This window comes from Artemia sp. Qi Xiang Cuo, chromosome 9 (genome assembly GCF_049724085.1).
Source record: "Artemia sp. Qi Xiang Cuo chromosome 9, ASM4972408v1, whole genome shotgun sequence".
Lineage (NCBI taxonomy): Eukaryota > Metazoa > Arthropoda > Branchiopoda > Anostraca > Artemiidae > Artemia > Artemia sp. Qi Xiang Cuo.
Genome location: NC_142802.1, coordinates 61,564,563 through 61,587,189, shown reverse-complemented (window position 1 = coordinate 61,587,189; position 22,627 = coordinate 61,564,563). Strand labels below are relative to the sequence as shown.

Below are 22,627 nucleotides of genomic sequence, written 5' to 3'. Positions count from 1 at the left end.
GCGTGCTAGAAGCCTAAGAAACAAAGGATAGACAATTAAGAACCACCAAATCGGTTGGTATCGTAACATTGCTCCAACTAGACTGTTCTGTTACATACATTATGTCTGTACTAGTGACCATGCTTTTTCGATCTCTATGGATCATCTCAGTGGGGAAATTTTCAGCTTTTTCTGGTTTTCGCATTCGGCAACAGCGTAAAGTAAGAAGTTGATACTTTCGAAACCTAAGAACCTGCTTCTTATGTTCAGAAATAAATGAAAGAATAAACTTGAATTTATTGTGGTACATTTTTTATTATATCCTAGCCTCCCTTCTTTGAAGTGGCTTTGCAGTCCTTGATGAGGGGGTAAATTTTTACCAAATCATATTATTGAGTTTCAAATAAAGTGAATATACCATTTGATGCCTTTTTTTATGCTGATTTTAATATAGCCTAACAATCATTTCTATCGGAAATGAATTTTATCCCCCCCTATATATGTCAATTCAGGATATATATTTGCACATATGGGGTGGGGGTTAGGCTAGGCTAGGTTAGGGGGGGGGCTGAAATTCATTTCCAATAGAAATGATTGTTATATTTGTAATCAGCATAAAAACAACAGTAAATATATTCCAAATCATATTATTGAGTTAGGAATAAAGTAAATACACCATTTGATGCCTTTTTTTATGCTGATTATGAATATAAAAATCATTTCTATTGGAAATGATTTTTAGCCCCCTCCCCCCCCCCGATATATGCCAATTAAGGGTATATATTTCTTCATTAGGGGGGGGGTATAGTTTAAACTTACCTCCCATTTACATCAGGGTAAAGTTCTACAAAATCATATTAATGAGTTAGCCTAGGACAAAAGTGAATACACCATTCAATGCCTTTTTTTATGCTGATTACAAATATAATAATCATTTCTATCAGAAATGAATTTCAGCCCCCCCCTATATATGCCAATTCAGGGTTAGGTTAGGTTAGGTATAGCCTATATAGGGGGGCTGAAATTAATTTCTGATAGAAATGCTTATTATATTTATAATCAGCATAAAAAAGGCATCAAATGGTGTATTCACTTTATTCCTAACTCAATAATATGATTTCATAGAACTTTACCTACATCAGAAACAAAAATTTGCCCCCCCCCCCGTCAATGTAGAAATATTTACCAAATCATATTATTGAGTTAGGAATAAAGTGAATATACCACTCAATGCCTTTTTTAATGCTCTTTACAAATATAATAATCATTTTTGTTGGAAATGAATTTTAGCCCCCATTCCTATATATATCAATTCAGGGTATATATTTTCACATTAGGGGGGTGGGGATAATTTTATTTCTGATGTAAATGAGAGATAAGTTTAAACTTCCCCCCCCCCTAGTGTGCAAATATATACCCTGAATTGGTATATATAAGGGTAGGGGCTAAAATTTATTTCTGACACAAATGATTATTATATTCATAAAGAGCATAAAAAAAGGCATCAATTGGTATATTCACTTCAGTTATAACTCAATAATATGATTTGGTAAATATTTACCCAAATTTTGTGTTATGAACCAATTAACAAGAAGCAAGGGTATGAAAAGATAAATATATAAGAAGGTGGCCACTCCTAAAGGAAACAGGAGCAGCTCTTGGGGTAAGCAAAGGATAAATTTGTCACAGTTCATATTATGAATTAAAATAAAGTGAACATACCACTCAATGCCTTTTTTATGCTCTCAACAAATATAGTAATTGATTCTAATGGAAATTAAATTAAAAAAACAAGTTTTTTAACTGAAAGTAAGGAGCAACATTAAAATTTAAATCAAACAGAAATTATTCCATATATGAAAGAAGCTGTCCCCACCTCATCGCCTTGCTCTTTACACTAAAGTTTTTTATTGTTTAAAAAAAATAGAGTTGTGAGAAAATCAAACTTTAGCATAAAGAGTGAGGCGTTAAGGAGGGGACAGCCCCTTTCATATATGGAATAATTTCTGTTTGTTTTAAGTTTTAACATTGTTCCTTACTTTCAGTTAAAAAAGACTTGTTTTTTTTATTTTATTTTTGAACGTTTTTGAATTAATGCAGGTTTTGATTTTGGCTCACTGTACATGAATAATTAAAAAAAAATATAAATATTATTTTTACTTTTATTTAGTTAAATGGCTTTCTCAAAACCTGTTTAATTTTATTTACCAACGTTTTCATTAGTAATAAATATACATAAGTTACAAATCAACTTACATAACAAACCTCTATATTCTTATATTTTTAATATGTATATTAGAGGGTTTGCCCCCTAGTCAATAGCTTGCTCTTCAAGCTAAAGTTTGAATTTTGTTCTAATTCTTTAAAAATGACCCCTAAATCACAAATGCCATGAATTAGAATAAATAGCTCTTATGAAAGTACTAAATAATCTTTGGCTTAAAGAGCAAGGTATTGACTAGGGGATGAACCCAATCATATATGTAATGTTTTCTGTTGTTTCAAGTTTTGATGTTGCTCCTTACTTTCAGTTAAAAAATTTGTTTTTTTATATATAATTTCTGATCTTTATTTAAATAATGCTGGGAAATCCGGTGCCCCCTTCATAGCAATGTCCCTTTTCCCATGAAAACTTCCTTCATGGTAAGATCCTCCCACATAACCCCAACCCACTCCCCCCCCACTACTAGAAAAATTCCCCTCTGAAAATGTCTGTATACTTCCCAATAACCAATACTATATGTTAACATTGGGTAAAGTTCATAACTTTCAGCCTTCCCCCGGGGACTTAGTGGGATTTAGTCATCCTAAAAGACATAGTTAGAATATTTTTGATCGTTCTGAACAAAATGGCTATCTCAGAATTTTGATTCGGTGGCTTGGGGAAAAAAGTGATCGTTGCAAGGCGTCAAGTTGCCCTCCATTTTTTTGTCACTTAAAAAGGGCACTAGAACTTTCAATTTCCATTTGAATGAGCCCTCCCACGATATTCTAGGACCACTGGGTTGATATAATCACCCATGGGAAAAAAATAAATAAATAAACATGCATCCATGATCTTTCTCCTGGCAAAAAATGCAAAATTCCATATTTTTGTAGATAGGAGCTTGAAACCTCTGCAGTAAGGTTCTCTGATATGCTGAATATGGTGGTGTGATTTTCATTAAGGTTCTATAACTTTTAGGGGGTCTTTCCCCCTTTTTTCAAAAATCAGCCAAATTTTCTCAGGCACATAACCTTTGAAAGGTAAGACTAATCTTGATGAAACTTATATATTTGAAATCAGCATTAAAATCTAATTCTTTTGATGTATCTATTGGTATCAAAATTCCGTTTTCTACAGTTTAGGTTACCATTGAGCCAGGTTGCTCCTTACTTTTGATTCAAACTGTTTGATTCAAATTTATCCACCCCACCTTCTAATGTGCAAATATATGCTCTGAATTGGAATATACCATGAATTGTTGACAGCATTTGAGAAACTTCAAACAGTAAGAAAATGTTTTATATTTAAGTTGCCTACTAAATGAGGTTTGAATTGTTATAAATGAGTATTTTTGGAATATGTTACTCTTGAACAACTAATTTATAAACTAGTGATATGTTTTAACAACTTTTCAATAACTTAACTTGTGTTGATAACTTCTTTGTGTGGTTACAATTCAGGGTATATATTTGCACATTGGGGGGGTGGGGGTGGGTAAATTTTAACTTCCAATAAAAGCAATTATTATATTGGTAAAGAGCATAAAAAAGGCATTGAGTGGTATGTTCGCTTTATTTGTAAGTCAATAATATGAGCTGCAAAAATTTACCAAGCAAAGTAAGCAGTTGCATAGGGCACCAAGCAACAAGGGGCACCTTGAGCCAATGGTGTCAGAGGTGCACTCTGTGTTGGAGGGAGAGACCATTGCCAGGTGCCTTGTGACTAAATCAAGACAAAAATGATTAGATAATTGCAAATTCTCCAAAACCAATTTATATGACCTAAAGGATCTTGTGTTTTCTTAGGTATGAAATTGCCTCAACTTGAATACTCCCTCTTGCTGCAACACATATCAGTTGCTGGTGATTTTATGGCACTAATTTCAAATTTATTAAGGAGAGTTGTGTTTATATGGCCAAACATGTCAGAAGGATTACTTCAAAAGAAATAAATATTCACTACTTGATCAAAAATGTACAGAATGAATTTGTTTCTTCCCTTTTGAAAAAGATCCAAGACCACAGCATGCAAAATATTATTCTATAATATTAGAATGCACTCCCAATGTTGGCCACGCAGAGCAAATGGCATTGGTGGTAAGATTCTTCAAAATTGCAGCAGATGAAGATGTGTTCATTAGGGAAAATTTTTTAGGCATTGATCCTGTTGCCAATTCTTCTGGTGAAGGCCTCGCAGAAGTATTACTAAAAGAGTTGCAAATATGAGACATTCTTTTAAATCATAGGCAGAACGATAGCACTGCCTAAGTAAAGAACAATGTGGGCACAATGTATTATTTTTTTTCTTCTTCTTCTTCTTTCTCCATACCTGAGTACTTCATATTGAAGTAGTTGTTGTAGAAACGTTGAAAAGGGCTCATTCATTTGGAAACTGGAGTGGCTAGTGCCCTTTTTAATAGTTGAAAGTGATTGGAGGGCAACTAGACCCCCCCCCATGTCTATCCTTCCCACGCACATATCCAAGCAAAATTTTTAGTCAACCAATCGTCTAAGAGTAGCTGATGTCCATCTATAAAGTTTCTGTTTGCTAAGAGCCCTCTTTCACGGCCCTCATGAACATACTGGCGATCTATGTCATGGGGACAAGTTAGATTGATCTTGGCACAAAGTATCATTTATTATTTTTTTTTTCTTTAGAGCAGGGCACTTCATATCAAAGAAGTTGTCATAGAAACTTTGAAAAGGGCTCATTCAATTGGAAATTGGAGTGGCTTGTGTCCTTTTTAATAGTAAAAAGTGATTGTAAGGCAACTAACACCCCTTCCACTCCCACCATTTCCCAAAACAAATCCAATCAAAATTTTGAGATCTCCATTTTGTTCAGCGTAGCTGATTTTCAGATGCAAATTATGTTTACGAGGAGGACACTCCCCCACAACCCTCAGGGAACGAGTTGTAAGTTATGCCCTGGGGGCATATGAGGTTTTTATAGAAGGCATTGTTGTAGTAACTTCAAAAAAAGCTCATTTGATTAAAAATTCAAAGGGCTGGTGCCCTTTTTAATAGTAGAAAGTGAATGGAGGGCAAATAGCCCCCCCCCCCACATCCATCATTCCCCCATACACATCCAATAAGAAGTTTGAGGTATCTCGTTTGTTCAACGTAGTCGAAAGTTCAGGAAAATATATCTTATATAATGATAATCCCATCAGAACTCTCGGCGCACGGGTTATAAGGAATCCCTAAAGGGCATATAAGGTTTATATAGAAAGTTCTTGTAGAAATTTAAAAAAAGGCTCATTTGATTGGAAATTCAAATTGCCCTTTTTAATAGTCAAAAGTGAGTGCAGAGTAATTAACCCCCCTCTCACGCCCACCATTTCCCCAAACACATTCAATCAAAGTCTAGAGGTAGCCATTTTGTTCACTGTAGTTGAAAATTCTGGAAATTATGTATTTAAGGATGACAAACCCCCAGAGTCCCCAGGACAAAGGTTGTAAGTTATGCCCTGGGGGCATATAAGGTTTTTAATGATAGATTTGTCATAAAAACTTCAAAAGGGGCTCATTCAATTGGAAAGAGGATTAGTGTCCTTTTTAATAGTCTAAAGTGATTGGAGGGTAAATAACCCCCTTCCCAAGCGGACCATTCCCCCAAACACATCCAATAAAAATTTTGAAATTGTCATTTTATTTCACGTAGTGGAAAATTCTGGAAATTAAGTCTTAGAGGATGACACCCCCCCGCCCTCAGGGCAAGGATTGCAAGTTATGCCCTGGGGGTATAGAAGGTTTTTATTAAAAGCGTTGTCGTAGAAACTTCAAAAGGGCTCATTTGATTGGAAATTGAAATGCTAGTGTCTTTTTTAATAGTTGAAAGTGATTGGAGAAAGACTAATGCCCACCATTATCCTTGACACATCCAATGAAAATTTTGAGATAGCCATTTTGTTTAATATAGTTGAAAGTTCTGCAAATTAGATCTTAGAGGATGACAGCCACCCTCACAGCCCTTAGGGTAAGGGTTGTAATTTATGCCCTGGGGGCATATAAGGTGTTTATAGGAAGTGTTGCAGAAACTCAAAAAGGGCTCATTTGATTGGAAATCAAAAGGCCTAGTGCCCTTTTTAATAATCGAAAGTAATTGGAAGGCTTGACATTTTTATAGTAAAGATCAACGTGGCTATGATGTATTATTTTGTTGTTGTTGTTGTTGTTTAGACCAGGGCACTTTTATCAAAGGAGTTGTTGTAGGAACTTCAAAAAGGGCTCATTCGATTGAAAATAGAAAGGGCTGATACCCTTTTTAATAGTCAAAAGTGATTGGAGGGAAACTAATCCCCCTCCCATGCCCACCCTCCCCATTTGACTTAATGTTTAAAACTAAATGTTGCTATAAGATTAAATCAAAATGCACTGTGTTAATGCTAATTCCCAATATGGCATCTCAGCAGTATCCCAAGAACAGCTGAGGGTATTATGTTCAAACTTTTGGGGCTGCTTCTGCTCTTAAAATTTAACCAAATCAAAATAGTATAAGTTTATCCGAACTATCAAAGAAAGTAAGCAGATTTTTTGCGAATGGTATCAAGTTTTCCTTTTCAGGTCAACTAGAGGAGGTATGAAACTAAATTAAACACTACTATTTTTGTCCAGATTTTTAAGAGGGTGTATGTTGTTAAAAATTGCTGAAAATTTTTCTCTGGCATACAAATAGCCGGCCAAACTATAACTTCTTAAAAAAACGAAAAGATTTAAAGTATTATTTTCTTTTTCTCTGAAAAGACTATGTCAATATAAAACAAACAGAAATTAATTAAAAAAAAATTTTCTACAAAATTAGTTTTTCAAAGAAAAGTAAAGAACTCTATTAAACAAAAAATGAGCAAAAATAAAATCAAATATTCTACCAAGCGTGAAACTACCACAAATCAGCATCGATAAATAAATGAAACCCAAAACGAACAGAAATTACAATAAATAACCAAAAAATGAGCAAAAATAAAATCAAATAATCTACCAAGCGTGAAACTACCACAAATCAGCATCGATAAATAAATGAAACCCAAAACGAACAGAAATTACAATAAATAACCAAGTCAAACTCAAAACGAGCAGAAATTAACATAAGTGGGGCTCAAAACCCCTATGCCTTTTCAAGGCCAGAAAATAATTTGCTCTTATGTTAATTTCTTATGTTACGTCAAGGCACCACAAGTCCAAAGGGGTACAAAAAATCATAGGCAATATTAGGGAGGGGCAGAAAGGGCACTTGCCCAGGGCACAGAAATTTTAGGGGTGCAAAATTCCAAATAAATAATCAAACAATTGTGATTTTGCCATTCTTGAAATTTTATTTTATAAAAATAAAGTAGAGGGTGTTTTTTCTTTTTTCCCATATTTTTACCACCATTCCTTGTGAATAAAAGTAAGTATATCAAATTAAAGAAATTTTACATTGAATTTCAAGCAAAAGGCAAGTTGACCAAATTCATGAAATTAGAAGCATTCAATTGGAAGCTAATAGATGAAAATTTTGTTGACAAACGAAAATTTTGTTAAAATTTGTCTTGAAATTTTTTGGGAGACATGGGGAAAGGGGCACTAATCAAGAGTTTGCCCGGGGGGGGGGGCAAAGAAAGGCCAGAACTACCACTGCAAAAGAACAAAGTTACAGCTGAAAAGTTTGACAGTGGTAACATTGACTACATGGAGGGAACTTTGAACATAGGTAACCCCAAAGTAACCCCATTTTTTTCTAAAATTGGAGGAAACTTTTCTCAGCTCTAACCATCAGAGATAGCCAATCAATAATAGCCTGATCTTAAACATTTTAAATGTTTTTGTTAGTTTACCAAATTAAAACTTCCTCACATATCTCTAAAAATATTCATGTCAGGTTTTAAAAACTGTATAAAAATGGAAAAAAAATATTACTTAGGCCTACTCATCAGCACTAGACAGCAGCAATCTGCATAGCAAACTGAAGAAAAAAATTGTGTGTATCAAACCTGATGTTCTTCTGGTTTGAATGACACCTTGTGGATGATATACAGAGACTGTATGTTTGGCCAGTAGGTGTCACAAGAATGAGTGAAAGCAAAGTAGCAAAGTAAGCACAAGAATTCACAGATTGCCATGACACCATCAATGATGACGACTGCTCTGGTTGCCCTTCTTTGATTACAGGTAATGGTAGTGGCTTCAGCTAAACTTAGGATTTTTAAGAACAGGCACTTCACAATAATATTTTTATCAAATGATTTTCCTTAGGTGTTGAGATCAGTGCTTTACAAAATTGTTTCTGAGTACCAACAGTTTAGGAAACTGTGCTCCTATTGGGTCCCAAAATTCCTAACTGAGGACTACAAAACCAAAGATTTGAGTGTACAATGAAGCTCTTGACTCATTACAATGAAGAAGGTGATGGTTTCTTGAGTCAGGTTTTATGTGAAGACAAAAGATGGGCTCTGCATATTATGCCCAAATCAGAGCAACAGAGCATGGAATGGAGACACACACTCACTTGTGAAGGTGAAGGGCAAACAGACTCCGTCCCAGTGTAAAATCATTTAGTCAGTGTTTGGGATAAGCATGGTGTTTTGTTGGTTGATTTCATGCAATGATGAACCACTGTTGATACAGAAGCACACTGTCAAACCCTAATAAAGCTATGCAGAGCAATTTAAGACAAAATAATTGCTATGCTGACAAAGCGAAATGTTCTTCTCCATGACAATGCAAGACCTCACACTGCAGGTCAGAACTGCAGTTTGTTGGACAGTTTTGGCCGGTACGTTTTAGACCACCCGCCCCACAGTCCTGATCTTGCACCAAGCAATTACCATTTGTTCCTCCACCTCAAACAACACCTCGGTTGTAACCATTACAATGAGGATAATGGCATGAAAACAGCATTGAAATCTTGTTTATCAGAGCAGGTGGTAAGTCTTTATGAGAGGGTGTTTTAAAATTGGTTCAGAGGTATGATAAGTGTTTGAACAAACTTGGCAACTGTGTCGAAAAAGTATGAACCCTTAGAGTGAAGTCTGAACTTTCTGGAAATAGATTTACTTTTCTAAAATAATCTTTTGTGTGTACTTACGTTCAAAAAGACCTTACTTAAAAAACACATCTTATATTTAGAAATAGGCTAACATAAAGTAAGGAATCTAAATGTGAATAGGCTACTTCTATTAGCATATTTTGCTTCAGAAGCAGCCAACTGCTATATTTAACTGCAAAAAAAAAAAATTCAAAACAACAAAAGAAACGTCCAACAAAACCAGACAACAAGGGCCAGGCGGAAGATCCCTGTCCTTGACAGAGGTCAAATTAGTCCTAAGCTCTAAAAACTAAATAACCCAAAACAAAGGTCTTGTGGGATATCCATCACATAGCTAACATAGAATAGTATAGTTTATATGCAGCTAGCCTAGAGAAAAATTCCATATCCAGACATTATATATATATATATATATATATATATATATATATATATATATATATATATATATATATATATATATATATATATATATATATATGTATATATATGTAAATTTTCCTCATCAACTAGGTTGCTAATATAAATGAGTGTGCCTAGGCTATAAATGTCTAGATTAGCCAACTTATTGGCTACACCCAATTAAGGTGTTACAGGAGTTTAGATTAGCCACCTGATTGGCAAAAAGCAAGGAAGCATTAAATTAGGCTAGCTAACTAGTTGACTATTAAAATATCAGCAAGGGTAAGATCACCATTTCAAAAGTTAAATTACTGTAAATCTAAAAATCGAGTTGATTCACTATTAATTTTGTTTAAATTTTCTTTATAAAATGTGATGAGCTTGAATATTTTAGCCGTAAACAACCCTGAATATTTGGAATGTATTGATAGTCAATAATTGAGTGTAATCTTGGAAAATGCTTTCCAATCTTTGACATAGTATTTTAAAGTTAAAACAAAGTATCCAAATTACATATAGACTCAATCTTGGGCAGATTTAATTTAAAACAAGTGTTGTGAAGCGGAATAACTGTGTTTAAATAGGTTAGGCTAAATGGATAGCTTTTGTCAAAATTTAGGTGCCACTCTTTAAGCCAACCTTGTGAACATGGGCTTTGAATGGGCCTCAATTTAATTTTCATCTTCTAGAACATTGAGATGGAGTTCAAATTTATTTTGGAGCTTTTGTTTAAGAGTGCTACTGTAAGAAGTAGAGCTGATGCCCTACTTCTCTTGGTAAATGCAAAGCTCATTGAAGTTGGATGTCACTTTGAAGTAAGTCTAAATATGTCTAATCAAAATATTTATACATTTTGTGATTGATGCTACTTACATTTTTATTGGAACTATTGTATCAGTTTTAGAAGTGAGAGTTCAAATTCATTATTTTTTTACAGTATATGTACATTACCAAAAATATGAAATAAAACATCCTCCCCCCCAGTTGGGTTCATGACTCAAAAACAGGGAAACAAGGAATTTAAAAAAAGGTCAATCAATATACATATATAAAAAGAAAGAGTTCCTACATACATACATCCAAGCTGTAAGAGCAAATAATTATATAGTGAATAAAATTATCAAGAACTATTTATAGCTTTTAAACACCAGATATTGAATCAAAGGTAAGTCAAATCAAATGCCTTAAAAAATTTAACTTTCTATTGGTTGTGCATCAAAAACAACTTGTTCTCATCATCTGCTGCATAGCTAAACTATTTTAAACAGCAGTTGCAAAAAGGTCTCTTTTTTAAGTGATAAATTTTGATTGTGGAGGGCAGAGCTCACTGGCTAGCTAAAATGTATTGTATTTGCAAGATCCAGCCAAGTAAATACATATCTATGAATTAATAAAATATTATTTGCCAGCTCGCTTTGCTTAATTTTTCATCTGATATTTATAATTAGTAAAAAATTATGTGATTTGTTTGAACAATCATCATCACAAATTATTTCCTTCCTTTTTTTGTCACATGTGCATCATCTCCTCATGATTATGAAACTAAAAGTTCTCTTTTGATATGTAGATTGTTGGCTGTAACTGCATTTAGTATTAATTATGTCGGTTCACTAATTTGAGAAGATGTTTTACTAGATTTACTAGAAATTTTTTGAATTGCGTTGTTTTAAAGTTAAGGAATTTGGTGGATTATTCTTAGTTGTCTACATTTTTCTTTTTCTTTTTTTAATGGCTGATGGTGTATTTCTGTGAGAAATTTTGACTTTTTGGGTAGATTGAATGTCTTAAGCTGAGTATGTCAAGCTCCTTTTTTACCTCCTTCTGTTCTTTTTTCACTTGAATTTTCAAAAAGGGCTCATTCGATCGGAAATTGGAGTGTCTAGTGCCCTTTTTAATAGTGAAAAATGATTGGAAGGCAACTAACACCCCTTCCACGCCCACCATTTCCCCAACATATCCAATCAAAATTTTGAGATAGCCATTTTGTTCAGCGTAGTTGATTTCCACCTAGAAATTATGTTTTTGAGGAGGACACTCCCCATAGCCCTCAGGGCAAGGGTTGTAAGTTATGCCATGGGGACATATGAGATTTTTATACTAAGCATTGTCGTAGAAACTTCGAAAAGGGCTCATTCGATTGGAAAATGAAAGGCTTAGCACCCTTTTTAATATTCAAAAGTGATTGGAGGGCAACTAACCCCCCTCTCACGCCTACCATTTTCCCAAACGTATACAATCCAAATATTGAAATAGCCTTTTTATTTAACCTGGTTGAAAGTTCTGGAAATTATGTCTTTGAGGATGACAGTCCCCCCCCACAGCCCTGAGGGCAAGGGTTATAAGTCATACCCTGGGGCATGGGCGTAGGCAGTATTAGGCATCATATTGTCTAGGGGAGGGGCAGTCGATAGTGTGATGGAGTTTTATCAACTGTTTTTTCCAAACCATCTGCTTTTTCAGCCATATCTAATGTAAATTTGAAGCTCTAGGGGGGGGGGGTCAGCTGCCCCCCACCCAACGCCCATGCCCTGGGGATATATAAGGTTTTCATAGAAAGTATTGTCGTGGAAACTTCAAAAGGGGTTCATTCTATTGGAAATTGAAATGGCTAGTGCCCATTTTAAAAGTCGAAAGTGATTGGAAGCCAACTAACACCCCTTCCACGCCCACCATTTATCCAAACACATCCAATCAAGATTTTGAGATAGCCATTTTGTTCAACATAGTTGAAACTTCTGGCAATTAGGTCTTTGAGGATGATAACCCCCTCAGAGCCTTCAGGGCAAGGGTTATAAGTAATGCCCTGGGGGAATATTAGGTTTTCATTGAAAGCTTTGTCATAGGAACTTGAAAAAGGGCGCTTTTGATTGGAAATTCAAAGGGCTAGTGTCCATTTTAATAGTCGAAAGTGATTGGAGGGCAACTAACCCCCCTCTCACGCTCACCTTTTTCCCAAACACATACAATCAACATTTTTAGAAAGCCGTTTTCTTCAACGTAGTTGAAAGTTTCGGATATTAGGTGTTTAAGGATAACAACCCATCCCCCCCCCACAGCCATCAAGGCAAGGGTTGTGAGTTATGTCCTGGGGGCATATAAGGTTTTTATACAAAGCGTTGTTGTAGAAACTTCAAAAAGGACTCGTTCCTCTTGGAAATTGAGAGGGTTATTGCCCTTTTTAATAGTCGAAAGTAATCAGAGGGAGAATCCCCCCCCCTCTCAACGCCCACCATTTTCCCAAACACATACAATCAAAATTTTGAGATAGCCATTTTTTTAACGTAGTTGAAAGTTCTGGAAATTATGTCTCTGAGAATGACAACCCCCCACAGCCCTAAGGTTGTAAGTTATGCCCTGGGGGCATATAATGTTTTATAGAAAGTGTTGTCGTAAAAACTTTAAAAAGGGCTCTTTCGACTGGAAATTTAGAGGGGTATTGCCCTTTTTAATAGTCGAAAATAATCAGAGGGAGAATCGATCCCCCCTCCAGCGCACATCATTTCCCCAAACATTTCCAATCAACATTTTTATATAGCAATTTTATTGAACGTTGTTGAAGGGTCCGGAAATTATTTTTTGAGCATGACAACCCCCAACAGCCCTCAAGGCCAAGGTTGTAGGAAATTGAGAGGGTTATTGCCCTTTTCAATAGTCGATAGTAATCAGAGGGAGAATCCCCCCCCCCCCAACCCCCATCATTTCCCCAGACTATTCCTATCAACATTTTAAGATGGCCATTTTGTTCAACGTAGTTGAAAAGTCTGGAAATTATGTCTTTTACGATGACAACCCTCCCCCCATAGCCCTCAGGACAAGAGTCTTAGGTTATGCCCTTGGGGCATATGATATTTTTATAGAAAGTTTTGTTGTAGCAGCCTCAAAAAGGGCTCATTTGATTGAAAATTGAGAGGACTATTGCCTTTTTTATTAGTCAAAAGTCATCACAGGGCAAATGTCTCCTTCCACGCCTATCATTTCCCCTAACACTTCCAGTCAAAATTTTGATATAGCCATTTTGTTAAGCCTATCAGAAAGGTCTGGAAATTGCGTCTTTCAGGATAAAAAATCCCCCCAGCCCTCATGGCAAGGGTTGTAAGTTATGCCCTGGGGGCATATTGGGTTTTTATAGAAAGTGTGGTCATATAAACCTCAAAGGGGGCTCAGAGGATTGGTAATCAGACGTTCTAGTGCTCTTTTTAAGAGTTAAAGTGATCAGAGGGCAGCTACCCTCTCACCTCTACACACACGTCATACTGTCCCGAAATGCGTCTAATAGAAATTTTGAGATAGCCTTTCTATTCAAAATAGTCTAAATATCATTTAACAAGGCTTTTGGGGTTGAAAAATCCCCTGAGATTAGGGGCAAGGGATGTAAGTTATGCTCGGGGTTTTTCTGGAAGGGATGGCTGTTCAACTTCAGAAGAGGCTCAGTCTTTCTCCCTGAAAAAGACTATATGAATATAAAACGAACAGAAATTAATCAAAAAAACTTTTTGCACAAAATAAGTTTTTCACAAAAAAAGTAAAGAATTCTATTAAACCAAAAATAGAATCAAATAATCTACCAAGCATACAACTAGCACAAATCAATGTCAATAAATAAATGAAACCCAAAACAAACAGAAATTAAAATAAGTCAAACTCGAAACGAGCAGAAATTAATCTGAGTAGGGTTCTAAACCCTAGTTTTCTAAGTTTTCACTTATAATTTTAAGAAAACTAAAATTAATTAAGATTTTAAGGAACAAATATCAGCATATGTATATTAAACTGACAATGCACATTTTTTCAGTAAATTCATTTGATTTTTTTCTGTCAAGTACAAATTATATTTGTACTATGGAAGGACCACCTCTTCCAAAAATGGAAGAGGTGGTCGTATAAACCTCGGAGTGGAATCAAATGATTAGAAATTGAAAGTTCTAATTCACCTTTTAAGAGTCAAACGTGATCCGATGGGGACTAGCCCCTCCCCCCTGTCTCCCAACCTTCTTTTCCTCAAATGCGTCCAATAGAATTTTATATAGCCATTTTGTTCAAAATAGACCTAGGACAGTAAAACAAAAACTCCAGGGATAAAACAGTCCCCCAGAATCCGGAAGCAAGTCTTGTAAAATGTGCCCTGGGGGCATATAAGGTTTTTATGGAAGGGAAGATCGTGAAAACTTCGTAGGGGGCTTATTCAATTGTAAATAATAATTTATAGTGTCCTTCTCAAGAGTCAAAAGTAATCGGAGGGCAACTAGCCCCTTCCCCAAGACCCTTTTTCGCAAAATTCATCCAATCAAAATTTTCAGATAGCTGTTTTGTTCAAAATAGTTTAAATATCAAATAACAAAAACTCCGGGGCGATACATCCCCCCAGAGCCCCGGGGCGTGTTTTAAGCTCTGCCCCGAGGGCATATAAGGTTTTATGTAAGGGGTGGTCTCATAGACTTCAGAGATGACTCGTTTGATTGGAAATTGAAAGTTCTAGTTACCTTTTTAAGAGTCATCAAAATTAATCGGAAGGGATCTACTCCCCCCCCCCGTCCCCGGCGCCTTTTCCCCCTAATACATTGAAGTTATCAAGTATTTTGCAGTAGGTTGCATAGGTTGCATCAAGACACGGCTAATTGTAGACAGAGAAAAGCCAAGACAGATAGTCCAAGTAATTGAGAGGCAAATGTTTAAATGGCGGGGGCATGGGTAAATGGCAGGGGTATGCATGACTCTCTTATTGGACACATATTTGTTTGTTAGTTTTTTGGAAAGGCATGCCTGCCTAGAGTCTCAGGCATGTTGACCAAGAATTTGAAATTAACATAAGACCGTTAGATTGCCTGTAATGAGAGGCAAACAAGGCACGCCCGCCTATGGTCTTAAGGAGGTTGACCAAGAATTTAGAATTGACACAGGACCATTAATTTGCTTGAAATAACAGGCAAACAATCGTTTAAAGCCATCTTTATCTTTCAAATAGTACCTATTCGTTGCCTAAGCTCAGCCCCACATTCTGATAAAATTTCAATTTTTCACAAATTTTTAGAATCTTGGGTCACTTGCCCGAGACTCTGGGTGGGGGGGCGTCCCCAAATATTGTCCCAGATTCCTGTCTCAATTTAGCACTTGTTCACGGATGCCCAGCGTCTCCAATCACTTTCCCAATAGTATCTATTCATTGCCTCAGTTCAGTTCAGTAATCTGAGCCAATTTCCACTTTTCCTAGTTTAGGGTCACTTGCCCGAGACTCTGGGCAGGTGAGGTGATATGTGCATTCTATCACCTGGGTGTTTGAAGTCAAAGTACGGAAAAACATGGATATGCCTATAGTAAAATACGAAAGCTAGAGCTATTCTTGTATTCCTCTTAAAACGTGTTTAATAAAAGCCCCTGTCCATTTTAGCCTTACTTAATGTAAGCCTCGAATCAAAATGGTGTTATTTGATATTGTAATAATAATGTTAACATGTATAAAAATGTTGTATTTTGCTATCATTTATATAATTTATTTACATTAAAATGTTTACATACCAATGTTATACAGCACCCAATTTACTTCTCCTTTCACTTCTTAATTTAAACACTTCAAACACCTTTTTTTTACTGTATATTTTCACCATAAACAAATACGACTCAACAATGTTTAAATATTTGTTGGGGGGGGGGGGTGACGAGTTGTAACTCCGCCCCGGGTGTCAAGACCTTGATACACCACTGCTTATATGTATTAGTAACTATTGTTTGTTTATTAGCTATGAGTGTTTATTTAGTTTCTGCTCGTTTTGGGTTTCATTTTTGCCTCAATAACAGAATATTTTTGTTTGTTTTAAGCCTAATTTGCATATCTAACTTAAGCTTTACTTATTTTGTGATTTATTTTAATCATTTATATTAGCAACTTTTGTACGTTTTTTGCTATGATTTTTTATTTAATTTCTTTTAGTTTTGGGTTTCATCTGTTCTTTTAAAGTGACTTATGGTCGTTGAATATGATTTATCGTGCATTTGAGTTTCTTCTGATCTCAAGTTTAGTATGGCATTTGTTGTTGGTTAAAAAAGTTCTTTTTCGATTTTTTTAAAATTAATTTATTAAAATAAACTGAATAGGATAATTGAATTGTGGTCAATTTTCAAATAGCTTACTTTTTCAGCTAATATTTGTTATAGTTTTTACTAGCCTGCTGTATAAGTCAGGTGAACTTACCATGGAATATTTGCAGCTGGTATCTTTTTGCTATTAATGCACAGCTTGTCGCAACTAAATCATTATATATAGGCCTAGGTATAAAAGGTTCCCAGAAACTATTCCAGAAACTATTTTGTATTATGAATATTTATTCCACCAAACTATAATATAATACTGTTTTTAACACTGTTTAATACTGTTAAAAACACATTTTTTACACCAAACTATAATATGACAAAAATTGATCCACTCCTGTTATCATAATGCAGAAGAGAACACAGTGTTAGCCGCTTTTGAAATTTATGAGCATACAAGTGGCTGAATTTGCTACTTAAAATACTACTTAAAAACAACAGAATTTAAAAAGAAACCGGTGTTTAAAGTTAAAACGGATATAAATTATCCTATGTACAATGGGAATTAAATGCCCCTCCCGCCTTCTTAATCCTCCTGCTCTTTACGCTGAAGGAGGATAAAAGATGAATTTCAAACGTTATGAAAGACAATCGGTTAATAAGATACTTACAATGACCAGCTGGCTGTCTTCGCTGCAGTCTAAAATGCTTGCAAGAAAGAACTATCAAACTTAAGTGGGAAAAGGGGAAGAGAAGGTATTCATCTCACATCATTAATTTGTTGATTTAATAATCAACAATTTTAGAACACTATGATCAGAATAATTAATAAATATTGATAATAATCTACTCTTGGAATGCACCCATATTCTTTTCTTATTCTCTATGTGATTTTTTTTTCTATTTTAATTTCTTGTAAGGCTCAAGTAACATTTTTCTGTATCATGGATAGAAGAAGAGGGGGTTAAGGCAAATCCAGTCTGAGTAAAAAGATTCTTATTTTCAATCTGATGAAACCACAGTTTGTATAATTATCCAGTGTGATCTTTCCTTATCTCACCCATTGTAAAAACCCGGACCAAGGTGCGAGTGCTCCAGAGAACGTTTTTGCAGATAGAAACATAGGCGGCATCAGATCTTTTCACGGGTAGACAAGTCAGACTGTGATCTAATCGGAAACAAGAGGAAACCCCCTATTACGAATAATGTACTTTGTTGGAAACAATCGGAAACAGACTAACCCGCTAATGCAGAAAGAAGTGGGAGGAGCTTTTTGTTCGCACCAAGAACGAAGACCAGAAATGATCTGCGATAAGCTTACTGGATAATTATATGAACTGTGGATGAAACAAACAATTGAGCAACAACAATCTTATTCTATAGGGAGTACTGAAAGATCGGTGAATTAAAGTTGTAGTTATGATCGAGCAAGAGCTTTGATATAGAGCAAGGATTCTAATGAATTTTTGGTAATGTTTCTTATCAACAAAATTCATAAGATTTTGGGTGATCTTATGAACTTTGCAATGATCATTATTATTCCAAAATCCTCAAATATTCCATACTGGTTTGTAAAATTTGATGTACCCTATTTTGTGTACTTTGGTAGTCATTGTTAAACAGCTTTTTTATGTAATTTGATTGGAATGCAACTTTTAGATTAGATGAGAATTATCTGTTTAGTCTAAATTTAGTTAAATTAAATTCAACTCTTAAAATTAATTTAGATTGCTAGCAGGTTTTTCTTACCTATAAATATTTCTTTATTCTAATTAATTTTCTTAGTCGTAGCTCTTAATCTCCAGAAAGTTCAATTGATCTTTTAGACCACTATCTATTAAGGCTAGAAAATACAAATGAACCTATAGTAACATAAAAATTGACAATGAATCTTATTCCAACTCTTAATATGAGGAGCAATTAATTTGCTTAGAAAATGGTTTCCAACATGAACAAACTACTCCCAGCTTCTTAACTAAAAAATCACATCTGATCATGATATGTGCTCCTCGATATACCTGCTGCAGAAAGAATTTGAGGAGGCAAGTATGGGTCCCCACAGTATGGGGACCTTCAATCAGAAGATATTCAACATATAAGTTAATCTTCAAATGATTAGGCGCACCAAAAAATCTACTTGGAGGCAAAGTAACCATTAGTAAAATCCAGCTGAATGAGGCGTTGTGTCGTTAATAAAGAAGTGATGACAGCCATGGCTTGGAATTTTTTCTTTAAATTTTGTTTATCAATACCAAACACGCTATCAAAGCTTTACAAAGCTGTGAAACTCAGGAAAGGAGTGAAACTCAGAGTGTTTTTTTCTTGGGAACCTTCACCTAATAGTTACGGGATTGCAAATTTGTCAAGAACAATCTTCAGGGACAAGCTATTTAAAAGGCTCTCGATGTCTCTGTGTGACCGGTCACAGATTCTGTCTTCTCTTTGGTATAATTATAATCTTGCTTTCTATTTTTAACTTTAATAGCATATCTACGTGCATATATACTGGTAACCTTTCAAGATTTCCTCTATGATACTTATTTTGTCAGCTTTATTATTCCGTAACATCTAATCACAGGAATCCCTACTTACTTGGTCCAAGACCACCACTCTTTGGGATTATTTTCGAAATTTCAGTCTTGAGCTTTAAGATATTGGAAACATTATGTATTAATTACTACCTTCAAAAAGTATATTGTAGGCTATATATATTTTTATTAATAAATTTTGAATCATGTGATTTTTTCCAGTGAATCTCATGGTTTTTTGTTTTTTTTTATTCCTGGTGGCAGTCCTCGTTTGACCCTTTAAGTAAATGCAGGGGTTTTAAACATAGATACGGTAAAGCTTTGAGACTCAATTCCTTCTTTTGTGGCTCCAGAGGTTTTTGGCAATCGATTAAACTATTTATCCATAATTTACACTTTTATTCATCACAAAAATTTTGACCCTTTTTTTTTAAATAAAAAAAAGATTAGCAACAACAACATAAGTATTTAACCCTTGGTCTATATTTACCATTTATTGATGTATGATTTCAAACAAAAAATAAAGAATATTTTTGAGGTTTACAGTCTTCCACTTATAAAATTTATAGTTTGTTTTATGTTTTTAAAGGTATTATCTTTGTGTTGTATTTGCTTTATGGTTATGATATGGTAACTAAGGTTCATTGTTTGTAACTGCACTTAAATAACGGTTTTGCAAGAATGTTGTTATGAGCGTAAACTAAGAGCTTTGTGCAAATGTTGATTCTTGCTTAGGTTGGGGATGAGACTACAGTCGTTCCACCGGAAAATTGGAATGAAGGTGAAGTTTACGATTTGAAGTTAAAGTATGAGGGGAAAACTCTATTGTTGAAAGGTGTCAAGACAGAAGAAGAGCTTTTTGTTAACTTGCACCTCCAATCGGGTAATATTTTTCAGGCTTTTTTGTATTTCTTATGTTTTTGTCTTTATAATTTTTTGTATTTACGCTTTAAATAGTTGACATAACATGGTTTAGGGGGTTTCTTGTTCCCATTGCATTAAAAAAAAAGTATCCGCTAGAAAAACAAATCCAAGTTTAGCTGCCACTTGGGGCTGTTTAATTGAGTCAGTGAAAAGGGTTGGGCTTCTGGTAAACCCTATCTAAGTTTAGCACAGGTTTCTGTAAATGGCTTTTTATAAAAAAAAAAATTGCCCTGTTTTTTTATATTAAAATTATTTATGCAAGTTTAATAAAAATGGATATGAGTTTGTAAAGAAGTTTGCGGAATGAAACACATGCAAAAAGACGAATGTTGCATATGTTCATTATTACATATGTTCGATATGTCGGAGAAAATAATTCAGGTGAGCATAAATTACACGACAAACCCTTTTCTGGTATTAAATGTCATTCCTAGCAGTGAAAATTTATCAGCACGGCAGCTGTCCGGAAATTAACTTGATCAAATACTTACCGGTTAAAGTAAGTTCTGACATACAGGTAACATAGTTTCTCAGGCTTTAAAAGCCATCATGCCAGAACATAATTTGTACTTTACTGAAAAATATTACAAATGAATGTGCATTGTCATTTTAATATTCATATACTGATATTTAACAATCAAAATGTTAAAATTACTTGTCTGAATAAAGTTGTGAAAGTAAAAAAATTTTTAGTTCTTCAGTAAAGTGCAAGTTTTGTTCTGGCATTGGGAAAACATTGAGGTTATGAGCTCTACTCATATTAATTTCTGATCGTTTTGAGTTTGAATCGGTTATTTATTGAAATTTCTGTTCGTTTTGGGTTTCATTTATCTATCGATGCTGATTTGTGGTAGTTTCACGCTTGGTAGATTATTTGGTTTTATTTTTGCTCATTTTTGGTTAAATGGAATTCTTTACTTTTCTTTGAGAAACTTATTTTGTGGAAAAAGTTTTTTTAATTAATCCAAACATAGGCCCAAATAACTCGTTATTTGGGTCTATGTTTGCTCTCGTTTCCCTAATAAGCAGCGCTTTTCGCTTTAGTTGAGATCGTTACAGTTCAGCGGTAAAAACTATGTAGGTCCAAACAACAGATGAAAGCGAGTTAACAGAGCATAGTCTCGTCAATTAAAGTGAACGATGAAACCGATCTAGTAAGATAAAGTCTCGCTAATTAACTTGTTTTTATTCCGTTTTTTTTCTGATTCTGTTTATTATTATTATTTAATTTTGACCCACACTATACAAAGGTATAATATGTGGAGTAACACAAAGAAAAACACATAAAAATACAATGCAAATTAAAATAGAAATCACAAGGAAACCAGTTACTGAGTAACACGTAAAAAGTAAAAGACACTAAAACAAAAGAGAACAAAAATGAACAAAAATTGGAAAATCCAATAAAGCAGTAACATAAAGAAATATGGACGCAAGCTGTCTTTATTGTTATCATTATTCGATTTTTACTCACATTAAAATACTAAAAAAACGTGGAGTAACAAATGAGAGACAAACAAACAATAAAGGAAAAATAACTTAACGACTGGAAAAACCGGATGAGGCGGTGGTGCGGAGAAAAAAGGATACAAGCGGTATTTGAAACCTTTGTGTGTAGTACTTCCAAATTGACAATAATATCGGGAACAAGAAATTTGTTAATAAGAACCCGTTTTTTTTGCCCAAGGAGGAAGGAAAAACAAAAATTTTCAAGATCTAAAATAATTTATCCGGATTCTTCTTAAAGAAAAAATAAAGAAACTTTTTAAGTTTCTTTACCTTAAAAACCAGTAACGAAGCTTAAAAATATATGGTTGAAAAAAAAAATAAAAACTGTAATCGAATATCTAGAGATGCAAGAATATAAAAAGTTCAGAATAACATATATGAGACAGCTTTCACGCAAACTTTACTTCGTAATACGAATACAACTAAAGTTAAAGCATACTAAACACCTTCCACAGAATCATGTCTAATGTCTATTTTTTTTTCCATAATAGACCTTGGAGGTCTTTGGGGGAGTTCTTAATGTTGCCTATTTGCAACTAAGTAAACTGATGAGAGTTAACTTATCTAGGTGCCACGCGCATGACGTCCACTGGAGAGGGTACTCCCCCTCTTTCTACTCACTATTTCTTTCTTTACTTGATACTAAATACGAATTAATTGATGTATAACCGAAATGTTTGTCATCTTTCTTGTTTTTCTTCCTCTTCCTTTTGTCAGTATTTAGATCTGTTTCCTGCTACTTTTCTTCATTTTTACATATTTACATTTTTTGAAATTGTCAAATTTAACTTTAAAAAGTCAAAACTTGACCAGCAGTATCAGTAGTGTCTGTGAAGTTTCTTTTACCATTATACATGAAAATGGGCCAAGATCGGACTACCCTCTCGGAAAATTTGGAACCTGAAAACATTTATTTCCCTTGCAAAAATTAATTCAGTATTTGTTTGGAATTTGAACTTTTTTTAGGATTTGGAATTTAATATTATCATTCTATTTTTGATGGTTTTCCTCCAAAGCCTTATGAATCTTA

The 22,627-nt window shown here is 34.5% G+C and overlaps 1 protein-coding gene across 3 annotated transcripts in view; it reads left to right on the top strand.

Moving 5' to 3' along the window:
* The first annotated feature begins 216 nt into the window (after window positions 1-216).
* The window catches only part of LOC148948906 (proteasome inhibitor PI31 subunit-like), a 39,337-nt gene continuing 16,926 nt past the window's right edge, over window positions 217-22,627 (top strand). The window contains exons 1-3 of one of the 3 annotated variants that reach the window (XM_089094131.1): window positions 217-283; window positions 10,303-10,428; window positions 19,900-20,047. In XM_089094131.1, coding sequence (XP_088950257.1) covers window positions 10,312-10,428; window positions 19,900-20,047 — 265 coding nt within the window. In that variant the 5' untranslated portion in view covers window positions 217-283; window positions 10,303-10,311. Of the gene's footprint in view, window positions 348-1,620; window positions 1,643-10,302; window positions 10,429-19,899; window positions 20,048-22,627 lie in introns of those variants that run through there. The other 2 variants (XM_089094132.1, XM_089094133.1) reach the window with 2 other exon arrangements.